The 16,363-nt window shown below is 46.9% G+C and overlaps 2 protein-coding genes across 14 annotated transcripts in view; both read left to right on the top strand.

Moving 5' to 3' along the window:
• The window catches only part of SEC31A (SEC31 homolog A, COPII coat complex component), a 39,906-nt gene extending 30,974 nt beyond the window's left edge, over nucleotides 1-8,932 (top strand). For 6 of the 13 annotated variants that reach the window (XM_042049593.1, XM_042049591.1, XM_042049590.1 and 3 more), the window contains 5 exons: nucleotides 2,415-2,473; nucleotides 4,399-4,671; nucleotides 5,062-5,181; nucleotides 7,257-7,328; nucleotides 8,182-8,932. In XM_042049593.1, coding sequence (XP_041905527.1) covers nucleotides 2,415-2,473; nucleotides 4,399-4,671; nucleotides 5,062-5,181; nucleotides 7,257-7,328; nucleotides 8,182-8,361 — 704 coding nt within the window. In that variant the 3' untranslated portion in view covers nucleotides 8,362-8,932. Of the gene's footprint in view, nucleotides 1-889; nucleotides 938-2,414; nucleotides 2,474-4,398; nucleotides 4,672-5,061; nucleotides 5,182-7,256; nucleotides 7,329-8,181 lie in introns of all 13 variants that reach the window. The other 7 variants (XM_042049587.1, XM_042049581.1, XM_042049588.1 and 4 more) reach the window with 2 other exon arrangements.
• A 4,120-nt stretch (nucleotides 8,933-13,052) lies between these two features.
• Nucleotides 13,053-16,363, top strand: part of SCD5 (stearoyl-CoA desaturase 5) — a 28,789-nt gene continuing 25,478 nt past the window's right edge. The window contains exons 1-2 of the mRNA XM_042050042.1: nucleotides 13,053-13,095; nucleotides 15,922-16,031. Of these exons, the coding sequence (XP_041905976.1) occupies nucleotides 13,053-13,095; nucleotides 15,922-16,031 (153 nt within the window). The remainder of the gene's footprint in view (nucleotides 13,096-15,921; nucleotides 16,032-16,363) is intronic.

Below are 16,363 nucleotides of genomic sequence, written 5' to 3'. Positions count from 1 at the left end.
GAGTTCTGTAAATATTTTCTGGTTTTTTGCAACAGTATATAACATCAATATGTTAAGCTGTGCTCAGAGCTTCGGTAAGCAAGAAAAGCCCACATTTAATTTTATTTTCAACCCTTCTCACTTTGTTTTGTGATAGATCTTTGAACCTACTTTCAAGGAAGTTCTAATTTTCAGCGTCCTGAATCTTGTTTGAAAATGCAGTAGACCAATTCTGAGCTAAAGGAAGGGTTTGCACCAGAACTATGAGCAGGCCAACCCCAGGGACAGGAGTTACCTCATCCCCAAAGCTCCGTCACTCTTTGAAATGGTGTGGGCTTTATTGGCTGCATTTTGCCATTTGGATTTATTGCTCAGTCTGAGCAGGCAGTGTGTCTCTGTGTGTGAGTGTAAGGTTGATGTGTGAACATACTTGGGTTGCTGGGCTGCATGCAGTTGAGAGTGTGCCTTGATTTGAGAAAATACTTGGAGATCCACCTTAAGTTCAAGTACTTCAAGCATCAAAAAGCTTTCTGGAATGTAAAATGGTGTGGAGAAGATTGTGGCTAAGAGTAATGGTCTGTCAGCTGCACTGGAATAGAAAATGAGAACACCCGAAGAGATAAGAAAATGGGCCAGAACCCTGCAACATTTGTTATAAACAACTAGAAACACTGATTTACTGCATGGAAAGAGCAACAGGCTTGTTTTGGGTGAAGGTGAACAAAAGGAATTCCATGGGGGGTTTGAACAAATGACCTGTCTCCAAGCTGGCATAGTAATTAGATTAGGTGTTTTTTTCTGCTGATGCATGTTGTGAAACTAAATTGCTGGTCAAAAATTAAAGGCCGACTGCTTAATTATTTTTGAAGAATTTTTTTTTTTTTTAGTTATCTTTGCATTTTGTCTGCAGAAAGTCTACCATCTCAAGACCAGGCCTCTCCCTTCGCAGGTGAACTAGGTACCACCTAACCTGAAAATAATTACAGCCACTACATGAAATTAATTGAACAGACATCAGTTATGCAAACGTTCTTTAGAGGACATTGTGTGATGCTGTTTGCCAATTAGGCTTTAATCAAATTGATTTTTAATTCCTTAATTGAAACCAATAACAATATATCTGGAGTTTTTAACCACAGAAACAAATTCTTTTAAAATATTTTCCTTTTTTAATGCAAATTATTCCAGGAAATTAACAGCAGTAGCAGTCTGGGAGATTTTCTTAACATGTTACTCCTATCAGTTGGACTCCCTGTATCTGAAATAGTCTAGGATTTTCTGGATAGGAAGGAATAGAGGAGGCTGCCAGGAGATGGCACTGCCTTTGGTTAAAGAGAAAGCAGACGTGAAAGGGGTTTTAAATAGTTTTTCATTTACCCCTTTAAGATGCTCTGGATGTGGAACTTGCTTGACAAAAGCTCGGGAGCAAATGAAATTTCAGATAAATTGAGCAAATTCTGCAGTAATGTTAAGCTGTGCAGTCTAAGGTAAATTCATCATCTGCTAAGTGAAAAACACTGTGGTGAAAAAGTCCATTGAGCAGGGATTTGGTTTTGCTGGCTTTTTGTGGCTTTGTGCAATAAATCCTGATTATTCGGGGAGGCCCCGGTAATGCCTGGATGTAATGCCGTGGGCCCGATTCCATGTGCTCCATGAGGAGATGGGCAGCTCTTTCTAATGCACTAATGGAGCTTTGGGGTGCAAATCTCACAGCTGCAGGGGGCTTGTTTTCCTGGGAGAACAGAAGGTTTGGTGCAGAGCAGCACCCCAGACTTGGAGTGAATCTGCTCAGACCTCCTCTGTGCTTCTTCCAGTTTCAAACAAATCACCCCTGGTGCAGAAAGCCAGACTTTTCCACCTTGCTCAAGCAGCTCTGCTCTGATTTGGGGATACAAAGCACCCAAAACCATGCTGTAGCTGGCAGGGGAAAGCTGGGTTTGTAGCTCTTTTGTGTTTGCAAGGTGGCTGGGTGAATCTGGCCTGAAATGTTTAAGGCCTCTTATGCCTCTTCTTTTTGTGTGGTGTTGCTGGGGAACTTCATGTACAAATGTCACGGATAAGCTCTCTTCACATACACAGGTTGTGTAGCAGAGCTTTTTTGGGCATGGTAGGCCCTTTTCAAGGGCATGTCTGCTCAAAGCTCTTTCTTCCTGCAAGAGAAGGAAACGTTAATAATTAAGTTATTAACTTGAGAACACTTGGTCAAGATCCCAAACCTGCCCAGCAGGTGCGGAGCCCAAAGGGTCTGATGGCAGGGATGTTGAGAGGCTCTGGCTGGCACAGGAGCTGTTCTGGCCCTCAGGGAAGGGCAGAGGAGCAGACAGGAGAGGGCAGGCTCTGCCAGTAGAGCCATGGCAGGGAGCTGGCTCAGCTGAGCTCAAGAAGGCATCACCTCCTCCCAGGTACTTAGAGTCTCTGTTTTCTCTTTGTCCCAGGGCCTCAGAACGGCTGGAATGACCCTCCCACCCTGAACAGAGCTGCCAAGAAGAAGAAGGTATTCTAGGAAGTCCTACCTCAACACAGCTGAGTGCTGGTCACTTGAAAAGCAATTGTTTAAGCTGCTCCTGGGAAACCTTTTGGCAGGATAAGGAAAGAGAAGGGTTAGCAGCAAACAAAAGCTGCACCTCATGAGCAGAAATGGCCTTAATGTGTCTCTAATATGCATTATCCCTCTCCAAATATCTAAGCCTCTAAAGAGATGGTGGGTTTTTGCTGAAGTTGTGGTTGTTAATAACAACATTGTTCCTGGTTTGAAGCAAATACTTCTGACTGTTTACATCTGCAGGAAAGCAGCAGAGTTTTGCAGGAGATGATACTTAGGTAAAATGAGGAGTCTGTGCAAATTGTTATAGATTATTGATGTTGCTGGAGCTGAAAGCAATTTATCCTGATGAAGGGTCTGACCCTAAGAGATCTGTTGAGAGTAAGACAATTTCCATGATGGAGATAATGTAGTTTTGCAAAATGGATTTAAATTGCAGCAGGGCAGGATAACTGGGAACACTTGGCATGGAGCAGAGTGAGCCTTTTCATCCCCTGGTGCTGCTATAGCCTGGAGTATCTCCATAGCAGTCAGTGTCATCCACCACTCTGACCCTGGGAAGCAAGAGTTAGTCTGGAGTGTCTAAAGTGTGCAGAGAACAAAAAAAGTTAGAGCAGGCAAGATAAGATCTGGGTGAAGGTGAAGGCAGAAGTCTTCCTTTCCCTTTGGTCTCTGCAGTTCAAGGTGACAAACCTTTTGGAGGTTGGTTAGAGAACTTTTAGTGTCAGAATGACTGCTGGAGCTGAGAGCTCAAGAGGCAGCCTTCTGCACACAGGGTTTTGCTACTTCTGTGTGTGTGTGTGTGTGTCACAGCCAGAGTTTCTGCTGTAGCCAAGGCTTGCGGGTTGGCTCCTTCTAAGTGAGGAATGTGCTCCTTGCATTCCCTGTTGGGTATTTAACAAATCTGTCAGTTGTGTTTCTGTGTTTGTTTCCCTTTTGTCCACTGTCTGAGGGGTGGTTTAGGATATTATAAAATGACTCACCACATGCACTATTACAAAATAGAAGGAACGTCAAGCCATAATTTTCAGCTGTTTTCCTCCTAACTAAGAACTTATTCACCATTCAAAAGTTTATTGCTGTGATTCATTTCTTTTATTACTGGCTTTGTTGCTGGATTGGGAATATTTTTTTTGCTGTCCGAAACCACTATCTTAATTCTAGGGTTGTTCATTCAGGGCTCTGTAATATTCCCTTTTTTTTCCATGCACACCCAAAGAAGTGTGCACGTTCCCATGGAAGCCCTTTTTCTGTTGTTTGGATTCCTGTATGATGTGTAGCAGAGGCCAGAAGCTCATTTTGTTGTCTCTTCCCTCTTCCAAATGTTTGTGAAACACCCCTGTGTAAAGACTGGCAGATGCTTAGGGATGAATCTGAAATGCCCTGGTAATCTGCCTTAGTGCAGACCTGTGTGCCAGAAGCTTGGAAAGCTTTCAGAAGCTTTACTGGGGCGTGTTGCTGGCTGCGACCTACGTACTGCATGGACAAAAATACACCCTTGAAAGTGAGACACAAAAGTCTAAATATAATGACCCAATAGTAAGAATAGATGTAGGTGTGGGTTAGTTTTCTCTTCTAATAGTGCTAGTCTGCCACATCTCTGGTTTGTGCCCTTGGCCGGGGGAGAGTGGCTCTGGTTCGAGGTGGCTGCACTCACCTCTTGTGGCCAGGGGCTGGCTGGGCTGCCCCAAGGCAGTTCCTGTTGTGCAGCCCGAGGGATGGGTTTGGTTAGCCAGAGTGCAATCCTGTGTTGTCTGCCCCTGTTACGTCTGTATCCAGTGCTCCCACTTACTGTGGTTTGGGAAGTCTGTAAGAGCTGGGTGTTGTGCTGTGCCTGCAGCAGCCACACCGACACAAATGCCCTGCTTTTTTCCCAGGTCCCTGACAACTTCCTGCCCCCAGTCCCCATCACTTCCCCCATCATGAACCCGCTGGCGGATCCACAGGCTCAGATGCAGCAGCCCCCGGCTCCGGCACCGCCCAGCAGTGCACCCAGCTTCCAGCCTCCACTCTTCCCTGCAGGGCAGATGGTGCTGCAGGGTGGCTTCCAGCCTGCTTCCCAGCCCCTGGGGCCATCCATCATGTCACCCACTGTTTCCAAACCCAGCACGGAGGGGGCCCCGGGGGCCCCAATCGGCAATGCCATCCAGGTAACGTAGCCCCAGCACTGTATGGGTTTGTTTGTCCATCAGTAGAGCCTGCCAGGCAGGATCCTGTTATCCAGGCTTTTCTTGTAGCTGCAAAGTGTACTGTGGAGTTTCTAGGCACTGGCTGTGTGCCGTGCTGGCATTTTGGTACTGTAATCTTCACCTAGATGCCACTAATCCTATAGTCAGTATGGGCCAACAAGCTGCTTCCTTCTGCAACTTCCACACCTTCCCAGAGGGAGCAACAGCAGGTGCTGGTAAAGTCACCTCCACACACCCACAGGGAAGAAATAGGAGTTGTGCCAAGCTAGCTAATAATGCCACTCAGTTTAGCTGAAAACAACATGTGGGCACAGTGACCTGGAAAAGTCTCACCTGTTCTCTGTTGCTCAGCACGTGCAGGCACTGCCAACAGAGAAGATCACCAAGAAACCCATCCCTGAGGAGCACCTTATTCTGAAGACTACATTTGAAGCTCTCATCCAGAGGTGCCTGCTGTCTGCCTCCGATCCGGTAGGTGACTTCTGTGATGTGTGATTTCTGATAACAAACTCATTTCAAAGGGAAGCAACAGTTAGCTGAGAAAGGGGAAGATTAACAGCTTTAAGACAACCACTGGAGCTGGATAGGAAAAACATTTCCCATGGCAGCCAGTACTTTGTAAATGAGCCATCCCTCCCAAAGCTTCTCAATTATTTCTGATGGCCAGTAAATAACATGCCACCACAAAGCCCAGATGCTGACTGTTCAGCTTGTGCCTGCCACATGCTACAAGGTGGTGCTGGTGGTGTGCAGAGGGCTTTGTGCACTGAATCTGCATGGTCAGCAGCACAGACTCGTGCTCTTCTTGGTTCAGTATCACTCAATTGCTCAAAATCCTTTATTTAAAGGCTGTAGCGAGCATATATACACGTGTGTGTGTATATATAGTGTATACTGCATTCCTTTTGACCTTTTCTTCCTCTAAGTGCCCCTTCTCCCAGCCAGACAAAGAAGGCAAAAGCATTCCACTCACATCTGCACCTGGGGATTGCTTTTCTGCACTACCAACACATTTTGCTTGCTTCTTGTTAAGTCTCTCTGATTTTGTTAGGCAGAGAAAGTGTTTCAGCCCAGGGAGACAAGAGACACCACCCTGACTGTACACATCAGTTGTTGTCAGAGCAAATACAGGCACTGCTCAGCTATTACATTCTAAAGGGGAAAATGGGAACGGGCACTAAAAGAGCGAGGAGAACAACCAGTTTGCACTTCCACCTAATTGCTTTGGCTGGAGAGATGCCTTGCAGTTTCCTAGACACCATTTATTCCTCTTTGTCCTAGCTGACCATCTGTAAAATGAAAGTAGCATGTGCACCTTTCATGGGTTTTGAAACAAATGTTCTGTGGTCCATTTATCTGAGAGTTAGCCAGTTCAAAAGAACTGGGGGTTTCATACCTGCTCCTCCTGGGGTACTTTTTCCTTAGATACTTCAGTTCCTTGATGACATAACTGCTGCTGAGGAGTTTTCCACATGTGGCCCAAGATCTGTGTGCTGTGTTCTCCTTTATGCCATCTGAACAGCTTTCCCTAATTTCTAGCACAGCAGGCAGCCATCAGTTGGTCTTCACCCTTGAGCTAGAGCATTCCCACAAGCTTTATTTTCTCCAGGATTTAATCCAGAGAAATGTTTCCAGTTGCCAGGGAAAATGGCACTTAGGATAAGTGAAGATGGTTTCATGCATGGGCTGATTTAGGAGGAAGTTCCATTACTCTTGTGCACTGATGACATTTCTGCTGCTGTTGACCAGCAGCTTTTTTGTGCTCCTGCAATTGTAACCTTGATGCTTTATTACTTTATTACTCTGAAGTAAAATCTACAATTTTAGATGTTGTTTTGGAAAAAAAAAATGGGTAAAAATTCATTTCTCCAGCAGCTGCAGCTCCAGGTGGAATGTACTGGGGTTATTTTGGTGGCAAAACAATTCCAGGCACATCAGTGGGTGGTTTACTTTATAAAAGTCATGGAAGCACAAAGGGTCTGTAAGGACAGATTGGGCTAGGCTATTAGCTGTTCTATTGACACTAAAAACTTACAGACAAACTGCTGGCTTTACTAATCACATGAGGAAAAATATAATTAGGATTTGCCATAAATGATGACTGAGTTGTAAACACTTAGAACTTGAGTACTTGCATGTGCCCTTAAGCTCTCGCTGATGTTGCTGGATACTTCATTCCAGTAAGAATTTTATCCAATTACCACTATACTTTTTCAATGAACCATAGGGAAAAAAATCATGCTGCAACTCAGAATTCTGTCACTTTTCTTATCAGCTATGCCAGTGGGGTTTGCAAATGACCAGTGGCTTTTGGGGTGTACCTCTACTGTTTTCTAGTCTCTGTAGACAACTGGAGCATTTACGTGTGGAGAACTACAGTCATATCACGTGATCTTTCCTAGCGAAATCAGGAGAGAAGAGTGCAGAACAATGAATCCAAATTATGTGTTAGGAATTTGATGTGCTGCATTGCTCTTTGCAATGATACCAGGTTAGTCTGGGGTTCTTAAAATCACTGTGCTTTGATGTATTTATTTCTCTTGCAGCAAACCAAGAGGAAGCTGGATGATGCAAATAAACGCCTGGAGTTTCTATATGACAAACTTAGGGAACAGACAGTAAGTTCTGTTGTACTTCCCCCCACCCCTCAATCACGTATGGCCAATGACTTCATTGGTGCAGTACTACTTCTGCAATATGCAGCAGGTGCTCGTTTTTTCTTTGGAAGTGTGCTCCAGATCCATTTATTGGATGTTTGCATGGATTTCTTAGAAAACAGCTAGTTACTGTGCTTGACTCCACACACCTGTGCAGACTTCACAGTGTTTTGAGGTTGTCATGAGTTTTGTGGTGCTGTGCTGAGCCAAAGAGCAGAGCTCCTTGCAGCAGGCATTGTTTCTCTGCTCCAGGAAGGAACTGAGACACACAGCCTGGGGTCAAAACAGAACCCAGGAGACTTCCATGTTGGAGGCTCACTGACTTCACTGGAAGGCAGATGTGCAAGTACTTTTGAAGATCTGGTAATTTTTCCAAAGCCTTCCAGAAGGCTTTGGCAGAACAAAGGACCGTGCTTAAATGTCTTAGTACCTTAAGATGAGAGTGATGTAATCCTCTTGTTGTCAGGCCATGTTTGCTGAGCTATTAACTTTACCCAAAGGTGTAAAAGCTCAGTAGGTTTTTCTGGTGCCAAGAGTCTGTCACAGCAGGTCTCCCACCCCAGGGAATTGCATCCAGGGGCTGGCAGGGAAGGCTTGCAGGGCGTAGCAGTACTGCAGAGAAGGTCCATGCTGGTTGAAGTCTGCTGTTAGACTTCCCAGTGACTGTTCCCAGTGTGGTGCAGCTCTGAAGTTGGCTGGCTCCAACAGAAGGAACTAATTGCTCCACCTTCCTGAGGACCAAGTGCTACACTCAGAATTTCTCTCTTTCTAGTTTTTCCTTTGTGCTGACCTGCCTTGCCTGCCTTCCTTGCAGCTCTCTCCAACCATCATCAGTGGCTTGCACAACATCGTGAAGAGCATCGAAACCCGCAACTACCAGGAGGGACTGAACATCCACACACACATCGTCAGCACCAGCAACTTCAGCGAGACCTCTGCTTTCATGCCAGTCCTGAAGGTCGTCCTCACCCAGGCCAACAAACTGGGGGTGTGAGGTAGCCCTGCACTTGCAAAGCCCTGGTGGTTGCTTTCCCAAAGAAGTGCATTTCTACGGCAGACATGCGGGAAATGGACCAAGCGCTCGTCCTCACAGCATGGCGCAGTAGAGCTGGCAAATGGCATTACACTCTCCCTGCAAAGTACTTTGTTCTAGAAGGGCTGTGGAGCCCTGGTGCTTTTCTTCTTATTTTAATCCTTTCCCCATCCCTAATGATTCTCATCTACAAATAGTATATTTAATGGATGATGCCCCACGTTGTCAATTTTTAGGTGCATGTTACACTGCTAAACAGTGGCTTTTAATAACAGATGTATGTGTTGAAACAACAGGATAGGTTGTGTATCAGACCCTAAAACAGATTATTCCCCTTCCACCCCACTGTTCCTTATCCACCAGATTAAAAACAGTCTGATCATGTTATAAGTGTATTTGGTCTTTCATTTTATGAAGCTGCTTGCAGTTCTGTTATTACAATTTACATGTTAAATTGCTTAATTGTGCACTGGGGCAAATGAGCAAAATAAAAGCTAATGTGATATTTTCAATAAATGTAAATTTATTAAAATTTGTCTTTATGAAGTGCAATGGAGAGATTTTGAACCTGGAGTACAGTGGGGCTGCTGTCTGTTGTGTCTTGGGCATAAGAATACTTCATCACTAAAGCTCTGTGTAGAACACAGAAAGAGCAGCAGTTGGAAGAAATGTCTGGATTTTGGAAATAAAAGAAGCAATTTGGCATGAAAACTCCCTAAAATATCAGTGCCAGTGGAATGTAGCTTTGGCAATGCACACTGCAAGAAATAACATCTAAATAACAATGTAAATCACTGGTGACTTCTGTGACTTCAAACAGATTTGTCAGGCAAAACAGTTTTATTTCCTTTCCAGCATTTTCTTACTTCATAAACTTTTAAAATTGGTGAACACAAACCATCAGTTTGGAGTTACCTTATTTGAGGAGTCTAAACAACAATTGGAGTAAATTTTTTGATCTAGGTTACAGGTTTCTAAGCAGCATTACAAGTACTCTTGTGTAAGTATACTTAGTATAGCAGTACCTCGTTTCTTGATTCAAGGTAGAAAAGTTTTAAAAGAAGACACATTCAAAGGTAACCAGGAATAAAATTTTAAAAAACCACCTCAACAAGGTGAAAAGCAAGTGTGCTGGGCTGGCCTGAGGTTTCTGTGATGCATTGCTCAGCAAGGAAAACAAAAAGTCTCAGCACTTCAGGACCAAACCAGCAGCTAGGAGGTAATGCTAGAGGAATACAGGAGCTGGCCTTGCATATGCTCTCTCTCTGTTTTTGGAAGTTGTGGACATGGAACAGGAGGGGTGGCAAGCACTGTGAAGGACAGGCAGCTGGTCCATATTTTGGGAAGCTGGCTGTTTCTGGGCAGTGACAACTGAGGAGACTGATGGTGGTGGCAGAAGGGGATGCCCTCCAGTAGGTGCAGGGTCGTGGGCAAAAGTACTGCTGTAAATTGGAAGATCATAAGTTGGGAACAAGAGCGAGCAGCAGCATGTGAGAGAATTGGCTGGGAATATCTCCTGTGTGAGATGTGACTTTGTAAAAGCCATGGAATGTTTAATGACACAAATCTTCATGAGACTTGCATCCGTGTCACAGAAGATGCCAAAGAGAAGGGACTCGGCAAGGCACGCATGCTAGGGACAGGACTGAAGAGTTTATTTAATGGGAAGAGATTAAATAAACTTTGCTTGTTCCCCTTGTGAAGAGCACAAGGGAATTGGATTCATTGGAACTAGAGAGCAGTGTTAGCATGAGAATAAATGTGGTCTGAGCTGGCCATGTGTAGGTTTGGTCTGGAAATTGAAGTGGTCAAAAATGAGACCACCAGATCAGAGGGAAACACTGGGGGGTTTTGAGGTGATAGTATCCTAAGAGTACCCTGATGTCACCCCATGGCCTGGACACTATGTCAGCAATGGAGTAATCCCCTCTCCCTGCTGAAAGGAAAGCTGTCTTCCACCTCACCCATCATCAGGAGCTCAGGACAGGAACACTACACTGCCTGAGTACGTAACAGGAGTGGATGCAAAAATCTGCTACTTCTCTCCTGAGAGCAGCTGAGATGAATTATTGGTTATGCTGCCGTCTGTTCATATCTTCAAGGAATGCCAAGCAATTAGCCACCCATCTGATGGGATAAATGCAAACGGCCATCTTCATTTCCAGAAGGCAATGAAGCCCTGCCAAGTTATGCTGGTAAAATAATTTGGCCCCAAATAGCCTAATTTTGATCTCACTGAGTGAGAAGAGATTTATACCTTTATAACACCAACCAAGCTGCTCCTCTTTGTAGCCACCCAAGGCTACAGAATTGTAAGAAGAAGGGATGGAAGGAAATTCAAGGATGCAATCAGAGCAGCATGGGTGTTACCTGATGGCAGCTGACATGGGGAGGTACCTTGCTACTTCAGCAGTCACCATCCAAGCAAAAGGGCCAGCAGGGAAGGGCAGAGTTAATGCATTTGTGTGCTATTTGCTGGAAACAGGTGGGGCTGTAACAGGGGTAGTGCTGCAGAGAGGGCTGGCTGCAGGCAGGACATCCAAGTTAAGCACTTGAGTGAAAACCTTTTTGTGCTTGTAAAGCTCTGTAATGGATTTGCCTTGGTTTTGCTGGCAGAGGTCCAAGGTCAGCATTAGACAGGAATGTTGGATATTGTCTTTAATTGCTGCTGCCTTTCTAGCCTGTGCTAGGTTTACATCAGATTTGTCCTGTCTTGTGCCTTCTGGACAACGCAGCTCCCAAACATAAAGATTGGGAATGTGGGTTCACTGTTCAGTGCCTTGTTTTCTCTGCTCAGAAGGAAGCACGTGCTACATGGACCGGACAAATGAGAGACGAAGGAGAGGGGTCTTGCTGCCAGAGCTGTTTCCCCAAAAAACTATGGAGGGGAAACGTGGCAGAGCCAGCATGCAGAGCAGTGGCACCACTCCCCAGAGTTCTGCAAGCTGTCCTCAGCTTCATCCTCACGTTCACCACTGTGCTGGTACGTGGCTTCAGCAACACCAACCCCACTGTGTCATCAGCCTGGCTGGGACACTGCTGTGCCTGAGAGGGGAAATAAAGGGTATCCGGAGTCAGAGATTTCCCTCCCCTGCCCCCCTCCCCACTACCTTTTAACCCACCCAGCTCCAAAGTGTTCATTGTTCTGAAGTGTCCATTGCAAAGGCAGAGCAGCAGGTATAGAGCCAGCAATGGCTCAAAGCTAAAGGGAAATCCAGCCGAACATCTGCCACCAAGTGACAGCACCTCCCCTGCAGGGAATGCTCAGTGTCCTGTTGAGGTGCCTGGTGCTGAGCTGAGTCGCTCAGCCTTGAACAAGGGCCAAGGCCACCGCCAGAGAGTACTGAGGCATGCAATAAATAATGTACTGAGAGCAGGCACAGTTGCAACATGTCCAGTCTCAAATGGGTAATCTCCCAGCCTTGACTTGCTGTATGATGAGTTGATCATTCCCATGTTTCCTCTGCCAATCCTGCAGATCAAACAGATACATCACCAAGTCGCCAGTCAGCAGGGATCCATGGATACATTTAATGCAATCCTCACCCAAAAGAGGCTAAACTGATTAAATTCCTATGAGCTTTAGAGCTGCAAGTTATCCAGAAGAGCATCTAATTAAAAGGGGTTTTATTAAGAACTACTCTAAAAAGGCAGCTGCAGTTGATCTCACCCAGTAAGTCCATGCCTTCCTGGACAGCATACAGAAGGCTCCTTGGTAAATTGTGGCTCAAATTCTTTGCCAGGTACACAAGAAGCACTTCAATCCACCAACACTGATCACATATTCCTTGTCCCTCTGATGTTTTAGGCTTTGTTTCCTTCTTTACCTAAAGTGTTCATTTGAACAATGCTTTGGGGTCATTACTTCATTTTTCATGGCAAGAGAATAAAAAAAAAATAGAAAGGCCACTGGTGACATGTTAAATAGTTCTGCAGTGAAATGTGTTGGTAGCAGTCAGGACTGAGTGCCATTAAAATGATACTCAATGTTCCCATGAACCTTTCATCATTGTTGCCTTCTTTCTTTCTTCCAGGCAGAGAATTCTAGAAGAATGTTCAGAATATATCAAAAACAATCTCGGGTTTAATTATGTGCTCTCTGCTGATTCAGTTGCCTCAGGAGGTGTAGTTAGAAATTAATTAGCTCAGCAGACTAATGTGCTTTGTAGCAATATCACTCATAAAACCAAGCTCTGCTGGGTCCAGGCCCATCAGGAGGTGAGGCCAGTGCTGTGCCAAGCCCCACTTGGGATGGAGATGCGCTGGTGTCTGCCTCCTCCTGCCACACCACTCTCAGACCCTGGCCAAAGCCTCCCTCTGAACTCCTTTGGCTTTCTAAGGTAGTAAATGGTCAGGTCAAATAACTGGAGATGGACAAATAAATTCTGGAGCTATGCAACATTAGAGCCCAGTTTTTGCTGTTTCTTAAACCTTTGTGATAGTAAAAAATGTGAAGACATTACAAAGCCTTTCAGGCCCTTCACAGCCTCAGCTCCAGAGGACCATGCCAGCCTGGCTCACCCCAGTAAGGCAGAGAGCCTGTAGGTCTCGTGTTAGTCAGCAGTAAGGATTTTTGATGAAACAGGCATCAACCTGACAAGCTGCTGCTGCCCACCCACGCACTGACACACAGAACAAAACAGGTGGGGACCATGCGCAGGTTTGAGTGGATTCCCCCGTGCTTCTCCCTGCAAAGTGAGAAAAGAAAACAGGCTTTGTCTAAGGGGCAGTACCTAACTCCAGCAGCAGTGCTGAACCCTGAACCCCTGCAAGTCCATGATGGTTTCTGCTGGAATAGGAAGCTCCACAAGATTCAGGTCTTTGTCCTTTGTTCTTGCGTTGGTTGACTGACACTCAGTTGTGTTGGCAGAGTGACCTGTAACCTCCTTCCTCCCAGCAACACAGAAGAATCTTTGTGGCACAGAGACGGCTGTCCCCATCAGCAGTGGGAATCTGCCAGTGAGGTATTCCCAGGCTGCTGTCCAGGGCAGCATTTCACACCTCGGTGCAGATGATGGATGAGCCCTCTCTCGCTGGCGAGGCTGAGGATGTCTGATCACTTGCGGGGTGCACCCAAGCACTACTCAGAGCCTGTGCCAACGTGTTCAGCAACCTGGTGGAGCATTTCAGCGAGGTTCAGAAAGGCAGGCTCAGTCCCAGGGGGAATTACACGCTTGCCTGCTTCCTGTGAGTGGATTTGAGTCTTTAGTCCAGCCCTCTCACCCATCAGTGAGATTTGAGCAAGAGCTGTGTGAGGCAGACCACACAGTGAGATCGTTTGAAGGCAGTGCACAAGACAGCAACGAGAACTACCTACAGGTCCCCTGGACCACAGCTCAGTGCCAGGTGCCTCTTTTACCTGCACAGGAAAGGCATTGTTGCAGCAGTGGAGGCCAAACTCAGTGAGCAGACGGACAGGCAGGACAACAGAAAGTCCCGCTGGAACTGCCTGCAAAGGCAGGATGTGCAAACAAGAGGGAGGGTGTCATCTTTCTCTCAAAACACTGCCTTGAGTTCTCATTTTCAGCACATCTACATTCACCATTAGGTACAGCAGACGAAACCAAGTTGTTTCCAGATCTTTGAACTACACTCAAGCTTTTTTTTTTTTTTTTCAGACTTGCACATCCTTCGCTTTTAAAAATACGAACCCTGGAATGTTTATTGAGAAAATCTTTTAACTCTATTGCTGTTGTGGTTACAGCTCCCCAGGTTTTTTTCTCTAGGCAATTCTGGCTCACTGAGTGTTTTCCAATACTATTTTTTTACCAAGAGAAGTAGGAGTCAGATTTTCAAAATCTTTTCTTTGCATTTCTGGGTACTAGCAAGGTCTTAATCTGAAAGTCCAGACCTCTGTCTGCGGTATGTAGTCCTGACATTATGATCTGTGGAGCCAGGTAGCTTTTTAAAAGAGGGTATAAGTTTTAACAGCATCATGTCCCAAAATATGCTGCTTCCCAGAGCCACTGCAGTGATCCTGGGACAAATGCTGATGCTGTCACCGAGTTGCCACTGCCTGAGCAGTGATTACTGGAATCAGGGGAACAGTGATGGGCTACACTCATGAGGAATAACACTATGCAATGACATTCTCAGAGGGGAACTTTGGTCTGGCTTGGGCTTCCTCTGCTCCTCCATCAGGACCAGCAACTCCATGAGCATTAGGGACCCCTCTGGAGCCAGGTGGGCTGGGTACCACATAATATCCTCCTTACAGTTTTACTGCTGCTCTTGACAAGCTTTCTCTGCATGCAGCCAGCTTCACCTGGAGAGGGGCACGAGGACTTCTCCTTCACAGAAGTTACCCGAGAGTTGCCACCCTAAGCATCAGCACTCCCTGCACCCAGAGGACCTCTGGCCACAGCAGAACATTTTCCATGTCATCTTTGTTCACCTGCCTTCCCTGCTGTGTTGGCTACTCTGTAAGCAAACTGCTGGGAACTGGAGGTAAATGTGGGGCATTAAACTTAGAGTATTGTGTGCAAAGGCTCACAGGGGGAGCCTTCACAGATGTGTTCATCAGTGACTCAAATTAGCTGAAAATCTTGCAAAGCAGTTTGTTTGTGTTTGCCTCTTGCCAGGGTGACAGGAAATGCCTGTGGAAGGCAGCTGCGAGGCTTCAGTGCCACTTGCATCTGCCCGAGTGTACAAGACTAATATCTATCCTGTGCCTTGCTTTAATAGCCTGCAAAACCAGGTCAGGATGAATGGTTGCATCCTGCCTTTTCAGAGACGTGCGCTCCCTGGGTCCCCGTATTTCCTTGCTGCCTGGTAACATTCCCATTTCATTCACCTTGGACCTTGACATTCCTGCCTTAAACATTCAGGGCATCCTGTCCGTGGTGTGTGGAGGTGAGCTTGGGCTGTGCACTCTCCTCCTGCGCGGGTGTGCCCATCAGCAGCTGGGGAGCAGCTGCTGTGCAAGGGATGGGGGCTTCTTTCTGCTCTCAGGCACCGAGATGTGGAAAAATCATTAAAGGATGGAGTGTTCTCTCCTGCCTGCCCCCAACATCAGACTGCAGAGTCCAAACAGGAAAATGAGCGTCACGTATTAGATCAGTAGTGGGTACACTTGAAATAAGCCTGACAGTTGACCTTGGGCACCCGGAGGAGGTCAGGGCAGGAAAACACAGTGCAAGTTAAATCACCTCCTTCTGCGGCCCTGGCGCAGCAATGGAAGGACATGGCAGGCTGTAAATCATGGAAAATCTGGTCCCTGCCAGGGCGGAGGGCTGCTGGAACTCTCGGGCCGTTCCCTCCTTCCCTCCAGTCCTCCCAGGAGCATTCAAAACGAATTTTATCTGGAATCAGTGTCTGGTTCCTACCTAACGGCTCAAACCCTCTGTACGCTGCCTGTGCAGGATGTTCTCGCTCCGCGGCAGGTGAAGCACCTCGCTGGTAACAAGTGAGTCGCTTTCCGCCTGCCACTCCTCCGGGCCACCCTTCTGCCACCGCTGAACCTGCCATTAACAACGCCCGCCCCGGCATCCCCGCTACCCCGGGATCCTTGCTCTCCCGCAGGGCTGGCAGCGGGAGGTGGCGGCAGCACGGGGGGCACACAGCGGGACGGCAGCGCCACGGAGCCGCACCTGAGCGCTAAAACCGCGCCGCTCCCTCCGCGGTGGGACGGAGTAAAGAGCAGGTGTGGCAGCTCTTCCTTCGGTGTGCGCTGCCGATGGACAGCTTGCTGCCTGTGTGTTTGTTTCCACTGCCCACCTTGTCACTCCCACACAGGCAAACTTTGCCCACCATCTCTCCAACACCTGCTCCACCCTAGCGCCAGAGGCATCTTTTACTTTGATGGCACGAGCTTCCAGAATTAAACGCCACTGGAACCTTTGTCTCCTGGGAGCCGGAGAGCCCGCGGGAGCGGTGCGGGGGGGAGAGGTGCGGGCAGCAGCGGTGCGGGCAGGGGAGCGGGGCCGCGCTGCCGCGGGGGCGCGCCGGGAGGCGGCCGCGGGCG

This window comes from Corvus kubaryi, unplaced genomic scaffold (genome assembly GCF_017639235.1).
Source record: "Corvus kubaryi isolate FWS band 111438036 unplaced genomic scaffold, C.kubaryi_AGA036_p1.0 71, whole genome shotgun sequence".
Lineage (NCBI taxonomy): Eukaryota > Metazoa > Chordata > Aves > Passeriformes > Corvidae > Corvus > Corvus kubaryi.
Note: the sequence above shows the minus strand (reverse complement) of the source record. Positions and strands in the feature narration are given on the sequence as shown.